The sequence below is a fragment of the Dasypus novemcinctus genome, chromosome 3 (genome assembly GCF_030445035.2).
Source record: "Dasypus novemcinctus isolate mDasNov1 chromosome 3, mDasNov1.1.hap2, whole genome shotgun sequence".
NCBI lineage: Eukaryota > Metazoa > Chordata > Mammalia > Cingulata > Dasypodidae > Dasypus > Dasypus novemcinctus.
The window spans coordinates 148,394,792-148,416,100 of NC_080675.1; the positions used below are offsets into that span (position 1 = coordinate 148,394,792).

At 54.2% G+C, this 21,309-nt stretch overlaps 2 protein-coding genes across 2 annotated transcripts in view; one reads left to right on the forward strand and one right to left on the reverse strand.

Moving 5' to 3' along the window:
- HCN4 (hyperpolarization activated cyclic nucleotide gated potassium channel 4) overlaps window positions 1–20,087 on the reverse strand; it is a 45,139-nt gene extending 25,052 nt beyond the window's left edge. Inside the window, exon 1 of the mRNA XM_004476599.5 lies at window positions 19,072–20,087. Within this exon, the coding sequence (XP_004476656.2) occupies window positions 19,072–19,856 (785 nt within the window). The 5' untranslated portion in view covers window positions 19,857–20,087. The remainder of the gene's footprint in view (window positions 1–19,071) is intronic.
- The window catches only part of LOC131276838 (neuroligin-4, X-linked-like), a 41,372-nt gene continuing 39,917 nt past the window's right edge, over window positions 19,855–21,309 (forward strand). The window contains 2 exon segments of the mRNA XM_058290414.1: window positions 19,855–19,986; window positions 20,139–20,291. Coding sequence (XP_058146397.1) covers window positions 19,855–19,986; window positions 20,139–20,291 — 285 coding nt within the window.

The following is a 21,309-nucleotide window of genomic DNA, read 5'->3' on the forward strand; positions in this document are numbered from 1 at the left end:
GCAAGATACCAGCCCAGGTTCAACCCCAGACCCAGACCAGCCCTGGCCCCCAGGCCTGGCTCCCATCCTTGAGCTCCCAGTCCCAGGACTGTCCTCCCTCCATCTTGTCAGGCAAGTAGCCTCTCAGCAGGAGGCAGCCTCCAGGCCAGCTTAGGAAGAGGCAGGTCCCATGAGGAAAAGGAATAAACATGGTAAAAAGCCAAGCAGTTTTTCCCACTGATATCTTGAACATATCATGGTTTGGTCCAAGAAGAAAGCCAGGGCCTTAAAGGAGCTGGGGCAAAGAAGATAGGAGACTCCTGGCCCTGAACTCAGAGATTCTAGGACCAAACCAAGGGCCCTCTCCTTCCCTGGGGTCTGAAGAGGATGTGGAGGGTGATAAAATGGAGGCAGGAGGAGTGGAGGTCCCTGAAAAAGGATGGCCTCCTTCAGCCTCCCTTTTGTTCACAGATGGCCATGCTTGCCTTTCATGGCACATGTGCACACACATGAACACACGCAAACAAACATACATGCATGTGCACACACTCATGAATACATTTTGTAAACCTGCTCTCATCTATGCAGCCCTGATGGTTTTGCCCTTATACTCAGATCCATTTTCATACACGCATACTTTCTTGCATACCCCTTGCATACATTTTGGCACAAATGATATCCACTGGGAATCCTGTCAGTTGAAAGAAAAAGAATGTCATTTGGTTTTGCCCATTAAAATCTTCTCCATCCTTCAGGATTCATCTGAAGTGCTACCTCTTCGGAGCCTCTCCCCTCCAACCATTCGAGCTGATTATAGATGTCACAGAACAATGTGTCTCCTTGAGGGTAGGGCCTTGTCCAAGACTCCCTGTGTCCCTGCAGTGCTGAATGTAGGCCATGGGTCTCTGTGCTTTCTCCCAGGTGGGCAGCACATCCACGGCACTATCTTTTACTCCCTCCTTCTGTGCAGACAGCTCTCACCCAGACATCACTCCTAGCACCAAACCTGCATTCCCACCTGCCGGCAAAATGTGTCCACCTGGAGGGCCTGCTGTCTCCTACTCCCAACAAGACCAAAGCTGAACGCAGCATCTCCTTCTTCAAAGCCCAACAACATAGTCAGCAGTTCCATCACCCGGGCTCAAAACCGCATAGCCATCCTCAGCTGCACTTTCTTCCCTCCCAGCTGCCCCTGCGGGCACCCTACACAATTACTAAGTCTTGACTGGCTTCTTCCATGATGCCTTCTTACTGTGTCCCTGTGGTTTCATGCACACTGCTCTGCCCTAGATCACTTCCTCACTTCTCCTCATCTGGACCTTTGCCCCTGCCTCCTGCCTGGTCTCCAGCCTCAATGCTCTTACCCTCCAGTTCACAGGCTGTCTGGGTTATTTTTCCAAGCAACATTATGATTATGCCATCCTTTGCTTGAACCCTTTTGGTGGACTCACTACCTACAGAAAGAAGTTCAAGCTCCTTGGTCTGGCATCTCACATCATCCCTTCCCTTTTCTTCCTCCCACCCCCTTCACAATGGCCTACTGAACCATTTGACATCCACTCCCATCTCCCTCCACATTCTGGTTCCTCACCCTGAAAACCACCCCTGCCTCCTGAGCTCTCATCTTTTGAAATCCCTTCCCTCCTTCAAGGCCCAGGGCAGCAGCCTTCTTCTCCACAAAGTCTGCCCAACCACGGTCCTTCCCCATGCTTGTGGTTTTATGCTAGCAATTACCATATCCTGTCCCTTTCTTCACATACTACCTAACTCTCCTTCCAGTACCCCCCAAATCATAGAATCTAAGAACCCCAGAGGCTTTGTATCTTGAGAAGGGATGGGAGCTGGGAGATTTCCCCTCTACTCCTTATCTATCCCTTGGTTTAGGCCCAGCTAGGATAACTGCCCAAGTTGATAATGAAGATGATGAGAATGGGGGAGGAGAGCAGTCAACATTTAATGAGCACTTACTATTTGCCAGGCACTGATCTGAGTTCCTTATATGGATGATATCATTTAAACCTTATAACAACTTTATGAGGTAAATATTGTAATTATACCCATATTACAGTTGAGGAGATTGCAGTACAAGAAGTCAATAAATTTGCTATATATGGTGGAGCAAGAATTCAAAACCAAGTAACGTGATTACAGAGTCCCACTTCTAATCACTATGCAAAAATGTAAATCCTGCTAGTGGTATGTGATTTCTCCCAAACTCTGCCGCTTGTCCTCTGTGCCTCCCTTCACTCCCTCCAGTGCCCAATTCCATGGTACCTCCATCCTTAACTTCTTCACTCCCTGATCCCTCCACCTCTTCCCTTAAGTGAACCTCGGTTTTGTCCTAAGGGCTCACTCTCCCAAATCCCACACACCTCAAGGTCAGGGGAGGGTCAGCATCCCCTCCACCCAACTACTGTCACTTCTTGCTTGCTGCTAATGATAGAAATGTCTGCAAGACACTTTGGGAATTCTATCATTTGCAAGTTATCCTTCTAGCATCCATCTGCCACCCTCGGAATCCCTGGTGATATGGGTACCTAGTTCCCAACCCTCCATTCCTCCAAACCTTGGCATCATCCTGGGTGACTTGTACTCCCTGCCATTGATCCAGACAACACCCCGGCCTCTCAGTGGCTTGAGGCCTGACTAATGACTCTACTTCAGTCATCCATTCCAACCGAATACCCTGGACTATGTCACCAGCTTCAAAAGTTCCACCTCTGCATCCCAGATGAGCAATCCTCTTTCTCACCCCAAACCTCCTCTCCTTCCAGCTCTCTTATTCAGATGTTGTTACACCTATTTTCTAGCAGCCCGGGAACCTTCGGTCTACTGACTCCTCTGATTCCGCCATCAGAACCCTCCCGCCTTCTCCCACCCCACCCCTTGCACATCATGGCCGAGAATACCAACCTCTCTACTACCAATATCTTTACCTGCCTTGCTCCTGACCTTCTGGTAGCCACCTCATAAAATCACAGCCTTGGACCAGGGCCTCATCAACCCTGTTCATAATCACCTGGGGCTGCACAGAAAACCCCACAACCTCAGAACAGTCTTACTAAATCTTCAAGATCCTTAGCTCCTTGGTCATCAACTTCCTCAACAATAGATCTTCACCTCGCCAGCCTATCCTTCTAGAAGGCCCTAGTAAACTTACCCTCCCATTTTTCTCAGCAGTTGTTTCAGATCATCTCTCTCCTCAAAGCTCAGAAACTACCCCTTTTTTCCTCACTCTTAGCAGATGACACTGCCTTCTATTTCACAAAGAAAAGAGAAACCACCAGCATGCCCCCTTCCTCTTTTTGTCAGCAGACTCCTGCTTTGCTTGCATCTTTCTCATTCCCATCCCCCAGCCCAAGGGAAGCTGATTCTACCACCTCTTTTGATACCTTTCTCTTTTTCCTCCTTAGGGACATTAATCTATAGATTATTCCCTCTATAATCTGTATCTCTAATCTTTCTCCCTTTATTGCTCTTTTCCCATTATATATTTTTTTTAATTCTATAAACTTAAAAAAAATAAAATCACTCCCTGGATACCCACTGCCTTCTCTCTTCTCCCCTCTAGGAGAGGTGTCACTGTGCACACTTTCTCACTTCCATTTTCATCCCCAAAAACTCTAAACTCTTCGGTAACAGCACCAGTACACACCCCACTGCTAAATCCAATGGGCACTCTTCAGTCTGTTTCTTTTTTGACCCTCAGCATCATGACACTGCAGACCATCCCCCTCTATACACCCTTCCTGGATGAGCGCCCTGGCTCCATGGCTTCATTATTCTGCTGGCTTTCAAACCTACACCTGCAAACAGACTGCCCCCTTGAGCTCCATATCCACATGTCCACTTGTGGACTATCCATCTATACCTTGATGTCCCAGGGGAACATCATACTCAAAATGCCCAGCTATACCACAGCAGCTCCCCGCACAAACTCCTGTGATACCAACTGCTTAATCCAGACACCCAGGAGTTATCTTCAACTCCTCATTCTCCTTCACCTTGCAATACAATCATGTTGGCTCCAGCAAGTCCCATCAACCCACCACCTGGACTAACAGCTTCCTACTGTGCTCCTGGCTTCCCCTCTCCAAGGCATTCCACTTCCCACTCTTTGCAAAGCCAAAGTCCTTCTACACTCCCCACCACCTCCCAACTAAAATCCAAATTCCTCGCTCTCATCCTGAAGGCCTTCCCTGCCTCTTCTCCTACATCAGTTTTCACCATTCTTCCCTTCGTTTGCTCTGCTCCAGACATACTAAGCAACTTTCAGTGCCCTAGACTCACCATGGTGTCTGTAATGTCTGGGCTTTCCTACATGCAGTCATCTCTGCCTGGAACTCCCGCCCACTACTGCTCACCCCAGCCCCATTTGGTTCAGAAGTGCCACTTCTCTTGGGAAATTTTCATCGTATTCTAGGAAATTTAGTTAGGAATCCTTCTTATGAGCACATAAGCTATAGTATTTAGCACACTATAATGAAACATGTGCTGGCTAATTATCTTTCTTATGGTTACTAGACTCCATGAACTCTGCACAGTACCTTTTACATAGTAGGTCCTAATAAATATTTGTTGAATGGGTACATAAATGAATGAATGAATGAATGCCTCAGGAGCCCAGAAGAAGCTATACAAGATCGGCAGCCCTCTGAGACCTTGGTTCCTTCCTACAAGACTAATGGATGATCAGGGAGAAAATTATCACTCCAAATGCCCAAGACTCCTGGCAACATCCACCAGCAAATGGACCTCATCAGGTCCTGAAGATAACAGTGGAAAAGTTGCAGAGGAGGAGGGGAAGAGCTGGAAGTAGGGGAGCAGGTAAATAAGCAAGAGACGGGCCGGGTAAACACGGGGGTTGGGGGTTTCTGCCCGAGTGGGATGACAGAAAGAAGTCTGGTGGGGCATCGTAGCTAAGACTTCAACGGAGACAGCGGCTGTATTTCCAGCCTGCCCTGCACACTGCCGTCGGAGGCAGAAGACACCACGCTACCTCTCACAGGTATGCCACAGAGCTAGCCCAGAGTCGTCATGACAGTGGGGGAAAGGGTGAAGGGCCAGGAAGGAGCCTGTTTCATTTCTTTTCCAGAATCCCCCTCCGTTTCTTCCACCACACAGACCCAAGATTTAAGACTTATCTTCCAAACCCTGTTGTGTATTCCCTAAAACAGAAAAGGTTTCTCTATTTTTTTTCCCCAGAAACATTTTTCCCCAACATGTGAACACACAGCTGGGCCCAGGAGGTAGGGGATGGGACAGTGACCTCAGTAAAATTGTGTTAGATAGATGGATGGATGGAAGGATGGATGGATAGATAGATGGAAGGAAGGCTGGATGAATTAAAGACTGTTGCTGGGGGGAAAGATTGCTAAAAATAAAAATAAAGAACACACTAAAACATTAACATTGAGTATTGTTAAGCAATAGAAATAAGAGTGTTTTTTGGTTTCTCCCTTATACCATTCTATATTTTCTACATTTCCCATAAAGAGCAAACATGACTTTTAAATTACATTTTAAAAATTCGTCTTTAAACACTGACCAGTGTTTGAGGATGCTCTGAAGCATCCTCTAACATGTATCAGGGAGACAAGCCAGGCCTCAGGGAACCCCTGAGCTGATGGGGAGAGAGGCCAAACCCCAGAGTCTGTGGGCAGCGCAGGCATGTGGGGAAGGGGCTGTGGCAACTGGGATGTCAGGGTGAAACGTTTTAGAAGAGAGAGGCCGTTCAAAGGACAGGTATAGTAGGCAAACGCCACACGCATCCTCCCCTGCACACACGTGAACGCAAACCTGTCCACCCAGGGGCATGGTCCCTGCCTCCTCCATCAACCCCCACAACTGTTTGGGAACACGTGCTCCCCACTCAGGCTTCCCTGAGGCGGAGCTGCCTGTGCTCCTCATCTCCTGACATCCACCCAACGGGCAGTTGGGTGCCTGGGGACAGGGACTGAAGGTGGGCGTGTAAGCAGGAGGCCTCCCTGCCTGAGTCCTGGGGCTTGTGTTTCAGTTCTTCCACCCCTCGGACTTTAAAGTGCTCTCTCCCACAGCCCTCTCCAATGGGGCTGGGCTGGGCCACTCGGCTGCTCAGCTCAGGCCTCTGAAGAGAACCCTCCCCACCCAGGGTCTCCGACCACAGTGGATGGATGGCTCTCTTCCTCCCACCCCGGCCCTGCCTGGCCACTAGGATTCTATTTATAACTCACCTAGAAATATCTGACTCAGAATCACAGGGCTCCCAGGTAGCTGCTCCCGTCAGTCGCTTAGGGCTGCCTCCAGGAGCAGCGAGATTTAGACCCAAGGGCAGAGAGGCAGGGATGCTTGGTTTACGGGCGGGTTATTTGGATTTGGGCGTATCTTTATTCTCTAAATTCTCCACAACGGATATCGGTTACTTGAGGAAAAACATTCGCTTTTATTTTAAGACAGGAGCAGATGGCCCTTGACCCCTGCCCTCTTCCCAGGACCTGCCATGTCCTGGGCAGACGCCCTTCCCCACCCCCTCCCCCAGCCCCATTTTCTGTAACAGTGAAGACTTGTCTCGGCCACTCCTCAAGGGGAAGGTGAGATGTCTGAGGAGAGTAAGAGACTGGACCTTCCTTTCCCTTTTTATGATCTTTCAGTCAGATGGCGCGGGGCTTTGCAAATTGCATTTTGTACAGAAGTCACCTGAGGATCTTGAGGATCTTATTAAGATGCAGACTCTGATTCAGCAGGTGGGGCGGGGCCCAAGATTCTACATCACAAACAAGCTCCCAGGTGACACTGAGGCTGTGTGGGTCCAGGGGCCACAGGAGTAGCCAGGCTAGAGCAGACTGCATGGCAATTAGGCACTCTGGGGTTTGAATACCCGGCCGTGTGACCTTGGGCCAACCACTCAGCCTCTCTGAGCCTGTTTTCTCATACATAAAATGTGAACAATCATCCCCACCTCACAAGATTCTGGGAGAATGGCATGAGACAATATTTGTAGCATGCTGTACAGAACATAATACGCAGTACCTGCTGGCCATCACCACTGTCAACTTCGTCGTTCTGGTGATCACTAAGACACAAGCCCTGCCCTGCAAGTTATAGGGATCCTGGGGTATAAGAAACGGTTCCACCTTTAGGAGCCCTCAGTCTGGGGAACTGACAGACCAAAACCCACAGAGGGAACGGATGATCTGGGCCAGTTCCATGAGCAGATGGGGCCAAAGGCACAGGCAGGGGGGTGGGGAAGCTCTGGCTCTCCACCGTGTAGGGTGTTGGCTGCGGGTGGCTTCTGGAGGAGAAATTCAGCACCAAGCTAGAGAAGGTGGGCAGGGGCAGCACGGCCTGTCGGGTACTAAAGCCTCGAGAAGGCCTAAGTGCATTCACTGGCCGGGGGGACCCCGCTGTGGATCGAGCCCAGGGGTTACAGGAAGGAGGTCCGTGCTATGCCACAGGAAGGGTCCAGGATGGGGGCCCGAGAGTCCTGGGTTCTAGTTCCATCTCTGTCTCTAACTTGCTGTGTGACCTTGAACAAGTCCCTGCTTCTCATGATCCCACCCTCAGTTTCTCTATTGATATAATGAGAGGATGAAGCCAAACAATGTCTAAAGACACATCAAATTCCATGAATCTCTGCAGTGCAGAGGCGAAAGAGGTCAGCCAAGGGCAGCTGACCGTTTCAAAAGCTCACTAAAGGAAGAAAGCACATCTCTGAGAACTCTGACACCCCATCCCCTCAATCAGTACAGGTCTGAATTGAAGATGGGGGCACCTCGTGTGCCAGGCTGAGAAGTCAGGACTCTTCTGGAGGCCATGGGAGCCGGGAAGTGTGCAGAGGAAGAGAGAGTCCCTTGGGACTCTCCAGCAGCACAGCTGAGCACAGGCCTAGGCCTAAGGAAAACTTATCAGTGTCAACCCATACCCGGGAGACCCTGGGTACACATGCACACATGCCAAACTGTGCAGCAGGGGTTGCCTGCTCTGCAGTGCCCTGAGCTGCCAGGAAGCTGGCTTCCCTCAAGCCAGTGGCCTAACCTCTCGGTGCGACCAGCTGGGGAAAATTGGGGAGGGAGATGGAGAACCTCTCAGCCCAGCTACAGGAAACAGAGAAGGCTCAAACATGGCTCCCCCAGGAACCTTCTGTCCCACCATTCAGGGGAATAGAACAAAAATAGAATATTGTTGTGGAGTAGCATGTGAGCACAACCTCAGGGGAAATTAGGCAGGAGAGCTCACCTGCTCCTGCGGCAGGAAGCCACCCATAAGAAGGAGGAAACAGCCTTGAGCTGCAGTGTAAGGGGCTGGGGGTAGATTTGGGGTATAACTTCCTAAGGCCAGGCAGCACGGGTCGTGGAAGGAGTTAACAAGGAGCCTGTGGGACAGTTGCCCCGTGAGGGCAGCTAAATAATGACTCAGGGAGTATCTACAGGGCTCCCTTCCTGCTGGGATGGGAAGCGGGTATGAGTCAATCAGCAAGGGACTAACAAGGAAGCTGAGTGAAGGCCATCCCTAAGTTTCCTCTTGGCCCCAGGGTTTCATGGTTCTGATCCCAAACAACTGGTGAGGAAGAAAAGGGGACACGCATGAGCTTGGGTGCTGCCACGCTAAGGAGACTTTATTTTACTCCCAGTAGTCATCCCCCTGGGGAACCACCGAAAGACTAAGGCAAATGTGGTGCAGTCAGACAACTGTAGACTGATAACACACAAGGGACCTTGGGGATGTCCCAGCCCATTGTCTCCAAAGTGATGGAAGCAGAATCACCTGGGTGCTTCCCCACTTTCTACCTGCCCAGCCTCACCCGAGGAGGCCCAGGCATCTATAAGTGCCCGGAGCTCCCCAGGTGACTCTGCTGCAGCCCATTTAGACTTTGGAGTTTTGCTAAAACGCAACCCATCGTCCAATCCCATCTTAGATGAGGAAAGCAAGGTCCAGAGATCCAAGTCTTGAACCGGCCTCTTAATCACAGGCTGGCTCCCTCAACCCTGTCCCCAACACACAATGGGACAAAGACTCCCCAGAGCCTCTGGGACAGGATGAACATGTTTCCTTCCACTGCCAATTCCAAAGTTGACAGTCCTGGCCTATCCCATGGGACTCCTCCAACCACAGTGTCTAGTGTGACGTGTAGTCTCCAGGGAACCTCATGCTCGGAACACTTCCAAGGTCAGGTCTGAGCTTTCGGGAGCGGGGACTTGGAGGAGGACATGATTGGGACCCTTTCCAGGAGAGCAACATTTCAGTTCATTTTTATCAAGCTCCCACTGTCTGTCAGTCCCTGTGTAGAATGCCTAAGGGACAAAGAAAATAAAAGCACCACCTTTGCTTCCAATGGAGCTATGACCTCACGGGGACCTAAACAGCATCAACATGACACAAAATGCTGGCCCCATCCCCCAGGACTAAGGGCTCAGCCGAAAGATGCCCATAGGTAAGGAAGCCCCACCTGTTCCGGGAACACGGCGCGATAGAACCCCCACGGGCTTCTGGTCATGCCTGGCTGGGCCTCAGCAGAGTCTCCAGAAAGAGGGAGGGAGATTCTCATGAGCTCGGCTGGCAGCGCTCTCCCTACGCCGCTGGCTCACTTTGTACTAATGGGGTCAGGATTACGGGTTCAATACCTATTTGGCCAATTAGCTTTGCTCTCTTCTCAGCCCCAGACTGAGCCTGACCCTGAACACTGGGAGTGGAAAGGACTTAGCTGAGGTCAGAGAGCAGAACAGAATGAGGGTCCGGAGGACCAACGGAGAGGGAAGGGTAGGAAGTCGCAAGCTAGGTAAGCTCAGGACAAGAGGACGCAGGGCTCCAGGGTGGGCCAGCCCAGATGTGGGCCCTGCTGCACGACGGGCCCCATCTGCACAGTCTCCCTGCTGGACTCCACGTTTCTTCGCCAAGTGCCCATGGCGTTGATGAGACCTGTCGACCCGAAGGTCTTCCAGGTGCCTGGGGAAGGGAACGAGTGGCCCATATCCTCTGCCAAGCTGTGGGTGGGAGAAGCCCAGGCTGGCTTTAGCATCGAATGGCTGGGGACTCTTGTTAATCATTATCAGGGCCTGCTCCAGCCTCCAGCAGGAACCGCAGGATAATTATTTCTGGGCTCCAGGCCACACTCTCAGTGACATTATACAGCAGCAGTAACACCTGCCTTCTGGACCTAGTACAGCAGAAGGGAGTCTTTGCCGCTTTTGCAGCCAAGGCCCAGTAGTGCCCCCCTGGGCTGCAAGGATTCAGGGAGGGAGGCCAGAGAGGTGTGCACACGCACACACAGTTATACACACACTCTCAGGCAGCATCAAAAGCAAGACCTGGGGGCAGGAGAGTCACAGACCTCAAGAGTGAAGGGCAGAGCTTAAGCAGTGCAGGTCCACGGAGGCATGTTTAGGAAGCTACCCTCAGTGCCTGCTAAGATCTTCGCCACCCAGGTGGCCCCTTGGCTCAAGCTCCCAGAACCTGCTTTCAGAAAGTGTGCAGAATGGGTGGGTATCTCTCTCCTCTGGTGCCAGCTCAGATCTGCTTCTTCCAGGAAGTCTTCCTGACTATCAATCCATACTGATTTACCTTTTGTCTGCCCTCTCCAGAACCAGACCCAGGGACCGTACAAAGAGCTGAAATCCTTCTCTTCTCTTCCGAGGTGTGTAGTGACCCATACTCCACAAAACAGTCTTGGAATGGACCACTTGGTCTCTCAGGTATACGACTTCCTGAGTTTACCCCTCTCCTAGAAGGCAAGGTATTAGCCAGTCCCATGGTATGTATTAATTTCTGAAAGTCTCGTTCGTGCAGACATAACACATCCACCCACACGGGTAAATGCTTAGACAGACACAAAATCATCAGCAGCCAATTATCAGGCCCCCGCAGCTGCCGTGATCAAACCTGGAGGCCCCGCTGCTTGCTCCGCAATTTGTGGTTGCCCAGAGCTGGGTGTGCAGGTAGAGTGGAGGGAATCAGTCTCTCCATCCAGCCAGCACACCTCGCATGCCCAGCCCTGGGCCCCACTCTGCAGGAGCCAGCAAGCTTGCTGCCTGGCTGGGAAGACCAGACACCAGCACCCAACAAAGAGAGAGCAGAGTGCGGTGGGGAGTGGTCACGTGCGAGATGTGGTGCCTCTGGCGTCGGCAGCAGTGGCACTGTTGTTTATTTATAATTTGTACTTCACCTCCCAGAGAGGACCAGAGACAGCTGGCTCAGCTGCTAAGAGGTACAGGATCGCAGGGAGCTTGGGAAGGCAGGAGAACCCAGAAGGGCTTCCTAAAGGGGGCGGCACAGGGCCGGGGAATGGGCAAAATGCCCACCCTGCCTGGGGGGGGCACTGAGGTTGGCTCAAAGGCTTTGTTCAAGGACTCCAGTTACTGACCTGGGCCACGGGTGATTGAGCCTTGATCCTGGTCCCAGACTGAGCCCTGAACCTCGTCCCAGACTAAGCCCTAGTTCTGGTCACACAGTGAGCCCTCATCCACAGACTGACCCCACTTCCTAACTTCTCTGAAATATGTAACAAATAGACTACATGCACTACACAGAACACAGACACCACTGACTACCTGTCCCCTTCCCCTCTGAACCCCAATCACCCCCACCTAGGAACAGGGGCATCAATAGCACCTGAATGTGGTTCCAAAATCCCAGGCAGGGCAGACCGTGGAAGGAGCAGGCCTCCTGATTCAATACCCCAGGGGTGGCAGCCCCAGAGTAGGGGGTTGGGGGGGGGGGCATGTCTCAGTCTCCAAACTCTGCATCTTCTAATGTGGACAGACTCCGTTCTCCTGGGATAAGCCTAAATTACAATGGGGCCCTGCAAATATCCATCACCCCCAAATCACAAGCCCGGGGCTGGGTGACAAGAAAAAGCTCCAAGGAACAAGACCATTCAGGAGGAGGCTGCCCTGGAAACCCCCTGGATAGGGAGCTAGTGATGTCACATGGAGCATCAAGGCCTCGGTGGCCCAGATGTAGCCCTCCTGGGTTCTGGCTTTGTTTCTGGCATGGACTTAATTGTGACCTTGGGTCCACTGCTTCCCCTCTCTGTTCCCTTGCTCCCCATCTATAAAATAAAGGCCTTAGGCCAGGGGTTTCTTGGGGCCTCTGGGATTCTGACACCTTGATGAATTTCCCATGCCTGCTGGCCCTCCTCTCACAGATAGTGTGGTCAAGAGTTATCAGCTATGTTTTAATTTCCAGAAGGATGTTTGCTTGAGCTACTTGTATAATTAAATTTTTTAAAGTTAACCACAACAACAAAAAGGGTAAGGAAGGGAGAGTACAAGGGACAAGCATGATTAGAGTCCAACAGACTAGACTCGAATTCCAGTTCTGGTACTTCATAGCGCTGTGATCTGGGGCAATTCACCACCACCACCAGAGCCTCAATTTCCTCATCTGTAAACTGGGGTAACAGCATTTATCTTTCGGGCTGCTATGCAGAGTAAATGGAGTAAGCAGTATAAAGCGCCTAGCACAGTCTGGCCCAAGACAGATGTTTGATAAATGGTGTTTAGTGATCTGTGAGTCCACCTGGCTTCAGCCTTTGTTGGCTTGTTGGTCTGGGGCTGTAAACTCAGGCCCCTGCAGGGCTCAGGCAGGTAAATGTGCATGAGTGACGTGGGTGGGTATTAGACAGAGACCTTAGGGACAGTTACAGACTGTGGACAACTGAAGAGCAAAAGATGATTTAAAAGGGAGCAGCCTCCATTCTGCTCCAGCTCCTGCTGCAGGGCAGGAATGTGAAACCAGTGCTGCTAGAGTTTCCAGTTTTAAGAGAAGCCCAAAAGCCATATTTTATGTTATATCTTTCAATGGAGCACATCTAGATACTGTTTTCAGTATAAGGGAGGCTGCCTGGTGACCTGTGATCTAAGTATTGCTCAGTCTCATCTTGAGTGCCCTCCGTGATGGGGAGCTCACCACCTACCAGCAGATGCTGATGGGAGAGTGTCTCCAAGTGGCCTCCTCAGCCTTGAGACTGCTCATATTTTCAAGGCCCTGGCAGTGGTTTCTCGGCAAAGAAGCCTGACTGGCAGAGAACATCCTTTCAGAAGCCAAGGAAATGCCCCTGCCCTCCCCACAGCCTGCTCTGACTGGGAAATGTGGATTCTTCCGCATCCCCTGGGCCCAAGCAGGACTGCCTGGCCAGCTTCAGTAGCCCTTCTATTAATTAGCGACAGGCAGTAGCAACTTTGTAAGGAGACCTCGAGTCAAGCAGTGTGTGTGCTGGAGCCGCCGGCCTCCACCATTCTATGACATGCCTCTAGGGGAACAGTCTGGACCATCCACTCTGGGTGAAATCCCCCATGGTATTCAGTGCAATGGCAGGCACGAGAGGCCATTCGGGCCACTATGATCATCCCCATCATCTATATGCTGGACTGTGCCTTCCAGGTTGGGAGGGGATGCGAATAGATGACAAGCAGCCCCAGCCCACAGGGGAGATGCAGGGTATGGCCTGGGGTGGGTGGGAGGAATCAAGATCAGGCAAAGCCCCTGCTCAAGATGCTAAAGCAGCTGCTGCTGCTGGATGCCTCTGTCCTCCACTTCACTCTGGCTCCCCTGCACGGTCACCTCTGGACTCTCTCACTGACAACATCTGTCCCTTCTCAGGAATCTCATTCCAGCACAGCGGTCACTGCGCTCCCCACCCCTTCTCCCCTAGCCAGTCCAGTCCTCGGTGTCTTCCGTTTGGGGGAGAGCCTGCCAAAAGGGTGGGACAGGATGGATTATGAGGGTACTCTGGCCAGTCTGCCTTCCCTTGCACACCCCCAGACCCACATTCAGCCTCCAGGACCAGCAGGGTAAGCAGGTACGCGTAGCAGTGCAGGGAGGAAGAGGCGGCTGTGAATCTGACATTCCCGAGTCTCCAAGGCCAGCCAGCAGCAAACGTCAGGATTCGCTCAGGGGAGAAGCCAATTCACAGAATTCACTCACATTGTCAAGTAAGGTGCCAGGGGCCAAGGGCAGAAGACCGAGTCTCTGCCCTCGGGGAATTCAGTTAGGGAATTCAGACTAAGCACGAAAGCAGCACAGATCTGTAACCCCACACTCCAGGTGTGGGCCTGGGTCCGGGCAACGGCATCTCAGCATCACCTGAGCACTATTAGAAATGCAGCATCTCAGACCCACGCCAGATCTACTGAATCAGAATCTGTGATTCTACTGAATCTCCAGGTGAGTCGGATGACATTACGTGTGAGAAACACTGCATTATAACAAACCAGAGTTCCATTCAAATGCCTTGAGGGGTCAGAGAGGGAGCAATGGATGGTGGCTGCAGTGGTCCAAGGGGGCTTCCTAGAAGAGCCAGGGGTGCAGTGAAGCCTTAAAGCATGGAGGGAAACCAGGGCAGACAGGCAGACAGACTGCCTTGTTGGAAGCTCCCTGCGTGCGGCAGGCTACCTGACATCCTGAAAGGATCACAGCTTCAGGGAACAAACGGGGCAGGGGCAGGCAGGCGAGAAGGCAGCCCCCAGCCTCAACATGCAGTCCCCAGACCAGGGACCTGAAGCTTTGCAATGGGGAGAAACTGGAGCCCAGGCCTCCCTCCTCAAGCAATACCAGGGTCCTGGCCCTGCACCCCTCTTGGGTTCCTGTACAGCAGGCATCCCAGAAGCATCCCATGCACACCCTCCACCAGGCCATCTTATCAGGTTGGACACGCCCTGATTACTGGAGACTCCTGCTGCCCACTGTGCCAGCTGCCAGCCGCGCCCAGGCAGCTCACCTTGGAATTCCCCTCTGCACCACGATGCCCTTCCCCCTCCCCTGGCACCACAGCCCTGCAGCTCCTCTCAGATGGCTTTCCACACTCATCGCAGCAGCAGCAACCATGCCTGGGCAAGGGTCCCCAAGAAAGCACCTCAGAACCCCTCAGACCCAGAGCCAGGCTGCCAACTTCTTCTCCTTCACCAGCTCCTAGCTGACCAGTCCTCCCCGGGGTTAATAAGGAGAGACACGGGGAAACAGAAAAGAACCTAATCCTGAAGCATAACCACCCTTCCCAGGGGTGAGGGCAGGGAAGTCTTCAGGCGTCTAACTCTGGCCCGTTCCATTTCCATCCTGCAGGTAATGGGAGGCCCAAGATGCAGACTCCAGAGGGACCCACATACCCCAAGTTTCAGGGGAGGCTGGCTGGAGGCTAGCAACCCCCTCCAGGCTGGCCTCTCTTGTGGGATGGCTTAGAGTGGGATCCAGAGCCTCAATTTAGGGGCTCCACAGATCCAGAAATTGAGTGCTGTATTTTCTGTCTGGGCATAAGTATATCTTTCTGGGTAGAGACTCTGTTATGTTCAGCAGGTTCTCAATGAGGTATGTCAGAGGCTCAGAACCACTGGCCTGAGCCAAGGGCAGAGGCTCACTTGATCCCTCCCTGACAGCACTGTCCAAGTAAAGGATGCAGTGAGGGCACGGTAAGGTGTGGCTCACAACACATCCCTAGTTCTCTGACAACTCACTAGAGCTTCTCATCTCCAGGGGATGAGCACAGTTGTATAATTTGTGTCTGCCATCGCAATAAGTAACAGGATTTCTGTTTGTTAGACAGGAACTCTGAGGCTCAGGGCCCCATAGGAGAGAGGTTGGGAGTGATGTGGGTGAGCAATGGCAGGGACTGGGTACCAGGGACCAGCAACAGGAAGTCGACATGGGCCACCCCTGGAACCTACCAAACCATTGGTCCAGTTTTTACGATTTCAGTCCCAAGGAAGGGACACTTTAGGGCCCTCCCTTCCCTTCTCATAGCTTCAGGGGTCGCAAGCGAGGAGAGGATGGGGACAGGGGGATAAGGAAGGCCAAGCTCTGTCTGCCTCCATCCTCAAGGTAGAAGCAGAATTCAGGGTGCAGCAGCAGCCCCAGAAATGACATTCCACTTAGGGACTTCCCTGCCAGTACCCATGTCTACCCACACAGTCCCCAAGATACCCATCCAGACAGACACCTAGATACATACACACAGGCATACTCCTTGAGCCTAAGCGTAAAAACCTGAACCAGCTTCTGGAAACTAAGCTGATTACACCTTCATTTAGGGGCCCCTTTCTCTCCCCTTCTCATGGGAAAACAGGGTAATCCAGATACTGTTTCTTCATCCCAGGTTCCCACCACCAGGCTTGGCTTCCAGAACATGGCTCGGGTGGAAGAAAGGGCCTACCCAGGACCCAAGAATCCAGTCAGCCTTGGTTCAGAGCCCAGGGAGCAATGTCCCAAGACGCTGCTGCATCCTGGTCTCTTCCCTTAATAAACCATAAATACAAGTTTCAAATGGCAAGTGGGGAGTTGGAGGGGAGCAGGACCAGACAAGCCTTTGGAGCCCGGAGGGCCATGGGGTGGCTGTGGCATGGTGGGAGTGTAGGGCGGGGATGATGAGAAGCAGAGGTGGTTAAGAAAAGCCTATTATTAGACATGGCCCAAGTTATGCTGGTCCTTCAGGGCATAGCTCACTCCAGCCCATGGAAATGGCACCCAGCCTTCTTCCCCCAGGAACAGGAGATGCTGGAAGCAGCCCATGACAGCAAGCTCTGAACTCCAGACCACAAACTCAATCTATCATGGTTTGCTGGCGATTTTTTATTAGACCAATTCTATTGGATCAAAGCTTCCTCCAGTCAAAATGATGAATAAATCCTCAACTGGCCTGAGCAATGCTTGCAGAAGCTCTCATGAAGCCTGAGGTGGGTAATGGGAACTGGCTCCATATAGAGGACCAAGGGCCAGTGACCGAGAGAGAAGTTCTAGGAATTAAGGTCCAGGGGGAGTAAGGGCGGAATAGGGTTAGGCTGAGTTGAGTGGTAGGTTTTCTAAGCTTAGAAGACTTGGGTCCGGCCTCTTGCCTCTTTGACCTTCCGACAACGAGAGCAGCTCTTCTGGCCTAGAGGCAAGAGAAGTATGAGTATCACCCCTCCAGACAAACACAGAGGGTCTGTCTTAGATTTCTTTCCTTACATCCTACCCAGTCCCTGACAGCTACAAGGCTGCACACAGAGGATCTGCACTTCCAGTCACCAGTCTCTGGTGTCTGTTGCACAGGCCCAAATTTGAAGCTCGGCTGAACCCTTCCTGTTGCCCGTTTATGAATCCTTCTGCATCCATTTCCTCACACTACCCCCTTCCCCACCATGTCCTGGGGAGTCTACAGTTAGTGGAAGATTCTGTAGCAGGGGGACTGCAGGGCCCAGGTGGGATGGGCAGAGGTAAGATGAGGAAGGAGCAGGGGGAGGTTTTCATTTGATGGAATCGACTCAGTCCTACCCCTTCACCATCCAAGGCAAAATGAGTACAAGAAGACAAGGCCCAGTGCCCAGGAGGTTCTCAATAAACGCATGTTGCTGGTGAGTTCTAAGAGGCCTGGGGATGGTCCCTTGCAGTTCTTCCCAGCCCAGGTAATGGGTTGGCGATTAAAACCTGAACATAAGCTTTCTAACAACAAAGACAGCAGGGAGCTAAGAAGGGAAAGGAGGGCCTCTTGACAATCTCAAGTGGTTGATATTGGCAGCTCCTGGAACAGCCTGTCTGCCACCACCGCTGAGGGATTCAGAGGGAGGAGCCCAGGGCACCCTGGAGGTGGGGGAGACACAGCTCCAGCCCACTTGTCCCTAGCTCAGGCTGAGGTCTTCAGTTCCCAGTACTTGGCCAGAGGGGAGCCAACCCTTTAGTAACTTGGCACTGGGAACCCAGCCACATTGCCTGATGAGAGAGTCCCACATTTAATCTCAAAACTTGATGGCAATAGCCCTGTCTCTTTAGCCTGCCCTCTGGCCTCTCACATCCTCTAATAGCTCTAGATAATAAGGTTCAGAAAGAGAAGTCTCTCAAAAAAAAGGAGGGGGGCCTCTGCTCACCTCCTATTTTAAGCCATCAGGTGTTGCCTGACTGGTCATTCCCAGCACGAGAAATCTCTCTCATTGGACAGAAAATGGCTTTGCTCTCATTACAAACCCTGGAGTTTGCAAAGAGGGCTATGGGTTGGCAAAATGCTCATTAATATAGTCAGGTAAACAGGGTATGCAAGGAAGAGAGGTACATATGGGGCAGGGGAAAGAGACAGAGATAGAGAGAGGGAGGGAGGGAGAGATAGAGAATATGACAGAATTAAACCCAGCTCAAAAAGGTGAACAAATTCCAGGCTGTGATCCCAACCCTGTGATTCAGGAAAGTCCAGAAAAGGCAGAGAAAAAATGGGGGGGGGGGGCGACCCTGGGATCCTAACTGGGTAAAAGCATCCCTGATCCCAACTCCAAAGCAATCATGAATCCCTTGTTTTGCACAGATATCCCCACAGGCCCCCAAGTAGAATCTGCTGTTCAGTGGCATCTGACTCAGGTGATGGGGGAGGGGGGCGGGGTCTCTCTTTCCCACCAGCAATTACACCTTTTGTTTGGGGACTCACGACTGACCTAGTAGCTGTTGAAGCTTAGGCACTCACTGGGTAAGCAGGAGCTCTGGATGAGCTTGGGGTCACAGGAGAGCTGCTCATCAATCTCGATACCAGGCATCTTCACTGATGGACAAGGTCATTCTGCCCTGCCAGTTTAGATTCCAGCTACCCAGGGTGCTTGCTGCTGGCCCACCACTCTGCAGGAGGGGCTGGGCCCAGGGCTAAGGTGGGTGCAGAGGGCACGTATCTGGCCCCTGAGGCCCCTGTGACCCTTCCTCCAGGAGCCCAGCTCTCTCCCTCCCTGGCTGGAGCTTCCCAGAGCACCAGAAGGCACTTATTAATGCCTGGGTTCAACCCCCAAGGATCTGATCCAGCTGCTAAGAGGTCCATCTCCCCTCAAAGCCCTGCTCTGCAGGCTGAATGACCTGGAACTGCCTCTAGGATGGCCACCCTGACTCTGCAGCCTGGATGGGGGCAGTGGGATGTGTGGCTTACGGTGGCAGAGCCCTATCCCTGGCTGGGCTAGGCCAGGTATAGGGCACCTTTTCAACTTGCCTCTAACGCGGCCCAGAGCAGAGAGAATGGGAGCCCGAACAGAAAGTTCCCAGCTCCGCGCAGGAGGTCTGGGGGTGTCTCCGAGCCTAGAGGCTCCCAGCACCTGGGAGGAAAGTTAACTCCGGCGGGAAGGCAGGGCCAGGAGGGGAAGCATGCCTGCTCAGGGCACTCAAAGGATCACCGCTGCGCCCCCTTACCTGAAGTCGCTGTAGGGGTGGATAATCCAAAACCCGGCCGACTTAACCCTCTCCTGCTCGCGCTCCACGGCTTTCTGGCTGCCAAACATCCTCAGGGAGAATTTGTTGACCCCGGGCTGGAGCATGGCCCCAAACTGTCGCTGCATAAAGCCGGCCTGGCCCAGGCGCACTTCGGCCTCTGGGAGGATCTGGTCGCCCGCGGCCGCGCCTCCCTCCACTTTGATAAAGGTGTCCGCGCAGGGCTGCTCGCCGGAGGCAGAGGCCGGCTGCGGAGGCTGCTGGGGCGGCGGCGGCGAGGCTGCGGGCTGCGCCGAGGCGCCGGGGCGCTCAGGCTCAGCCGCCAGGCCCGGGGGCGTCCTGTCCTCGCCGGGGGACGCATCGCCCTCGGCGATGAGCCGCCGCTCCTCCGCGGAGTCATGCAGGTGCCCGTGGCCGCTGCCGCTCCCCGCTCCGGCGCCGCCGCCGCTCCGACTGCCCAGCGAGGCCAGGCTCCCACGGAAGCGCCTGCAGTCACCGTTGGTGCTGGACTTGCTCGAGCTGCGGGCGGGCCCCTCGCCGTCTGCCGCCCCAAGGGCCGCGCCCCGGGGCTCCGTGCCACCCGCAGCCGCCGAGGGCGAGGGTGAGGGCAGCGGCCGCAGCCGGATGCTTCTCCTGCTGGGATCTTGGCGGCCCCCGGTCCCCTCCTCCTCGGCGTCCTCTTCCTCGTCCATGATCCACGCCTTGGCCCCCACCTGCTGCGGGAGGCTGTAGAGCCGCTTGCGCATGGACGGCGGCAGCTTGTCCATGGCGCCAGGGGCCGGGACAGGGCCGGGGACAGGGGCGCGGGTGCGGCGCCGCGGACCGACTCCAGGTCCGCGGGTGGGCCAGTCCGCCCGCGGAGACGCGTCCTTCGCCGCCGGCGCGGGGCCGCCTCAGGCACCCATGCTCCAGCAGGCTGCGCGCCGGGGGGAGACTCCCAGTCCGGCTCCGGGTCCCGGGGTTCGCCGCGCTGCGCCCCCTCTCGGGCTGGGCTGGGCGCGGGAACCCCGCGCGCGCTCCCTTCCTCCCTCCCTCCCTCTCGCGTTTAGGGGCGCGGCGCGCAGCCCGGCTTTGGGCGCCCCGCCCCCGCGGGGAACAATGGGCGCGAGCAGAAGCGCCGCTGCGGCCGGGAAGCTCGGAGAGCTGTACCCGAGCGCAGAGCACACCGCCCGCGCAACTGCCGGGCGTGCGTCCCGCGGACTGTCAGGTGGACTGTCAGTCTATCCTGCAGCCCGGGCTTTGTGGCCAGCAGTCCGCGAGCTTGGTCGCGTCCTCTGGCTAAGCCGATGGGGCGGTCCTGGGCTCTCGCCGCAGCGGAGCGGAGCCCAGTGGCCTGCCGAGCTTACATCAGTAGCCGCCTCCCCCGGAGCGCCCTCCGGCAGCTCTCCGGCTCCCGCGCCCAGGAATATTTATGAAGCCGCCGCTGCTCGCGGGTTGCCATAGGAGCGGCTCCAGCAGCCCGGCCTGCCTACCTGGGCTTCTTAAAGGGGCAGGGGAGTGCAGGCCGTGGGCCGGGGCGGGGGCGGGGGCGGGGGCGGGGGGTCGGGCAGCAGGCCCTGTGGGGGGCGCAGGGCGGACCCTCGCTGGACCTTAGGGGCTGGGGCGAGAGGCGTGCTTACTCCTGCGCCTTCAAAAGTCTTTCCTTGGCCAACGGCTGGGAGCGAGCCCCAAGTCTAGGGCTCTGGCTTGGTTGGTGAATTCCCAGCCCGAGATTTGGGGAGCGGGGTCGCCCGATCTCTCCTCCTAGCTCTGGGCTGGCCTTTCTCCGCCAGTTTTCCTCCTCGGTTGGGTCTCCGGCATCCCCTGGGGGCGGGAGAGGGGTGTCGAGCTGAGGGACTTGTTGCGGAGCCTTGGGCCTTTCCACGACCCTCCGGGAGAGGGGGTTTCCGGGAAATGCGCTGCGTCGGGGCAGCTGCCAGGGTTTTCCTGTGACACCGGCTGGGGCGAACCCCCGCCAGTCTTTCCCCAGCGGAGCGTTGCAGCAGCCAGGCGAGGAGGGCGTAGGGAAACTCGGGAAAGCTTAGGGCGCGCGGGTGGGACGCAGCCCTTCGAGGTAAGACTTCGAGGAAATGCGCCTGCAGCAGCCACGGACGCAGGAGCCGAAGGCCGGATCTCTGCGCGCGGCTCTTTCTGGGGTCGTTCCGATGGGGGTTTCCTAGACCAGCCTGCTGTGCTCTGGGGCTGACTTTGGATCCCTTTCTCCCTGGGTTCCCATCCAAA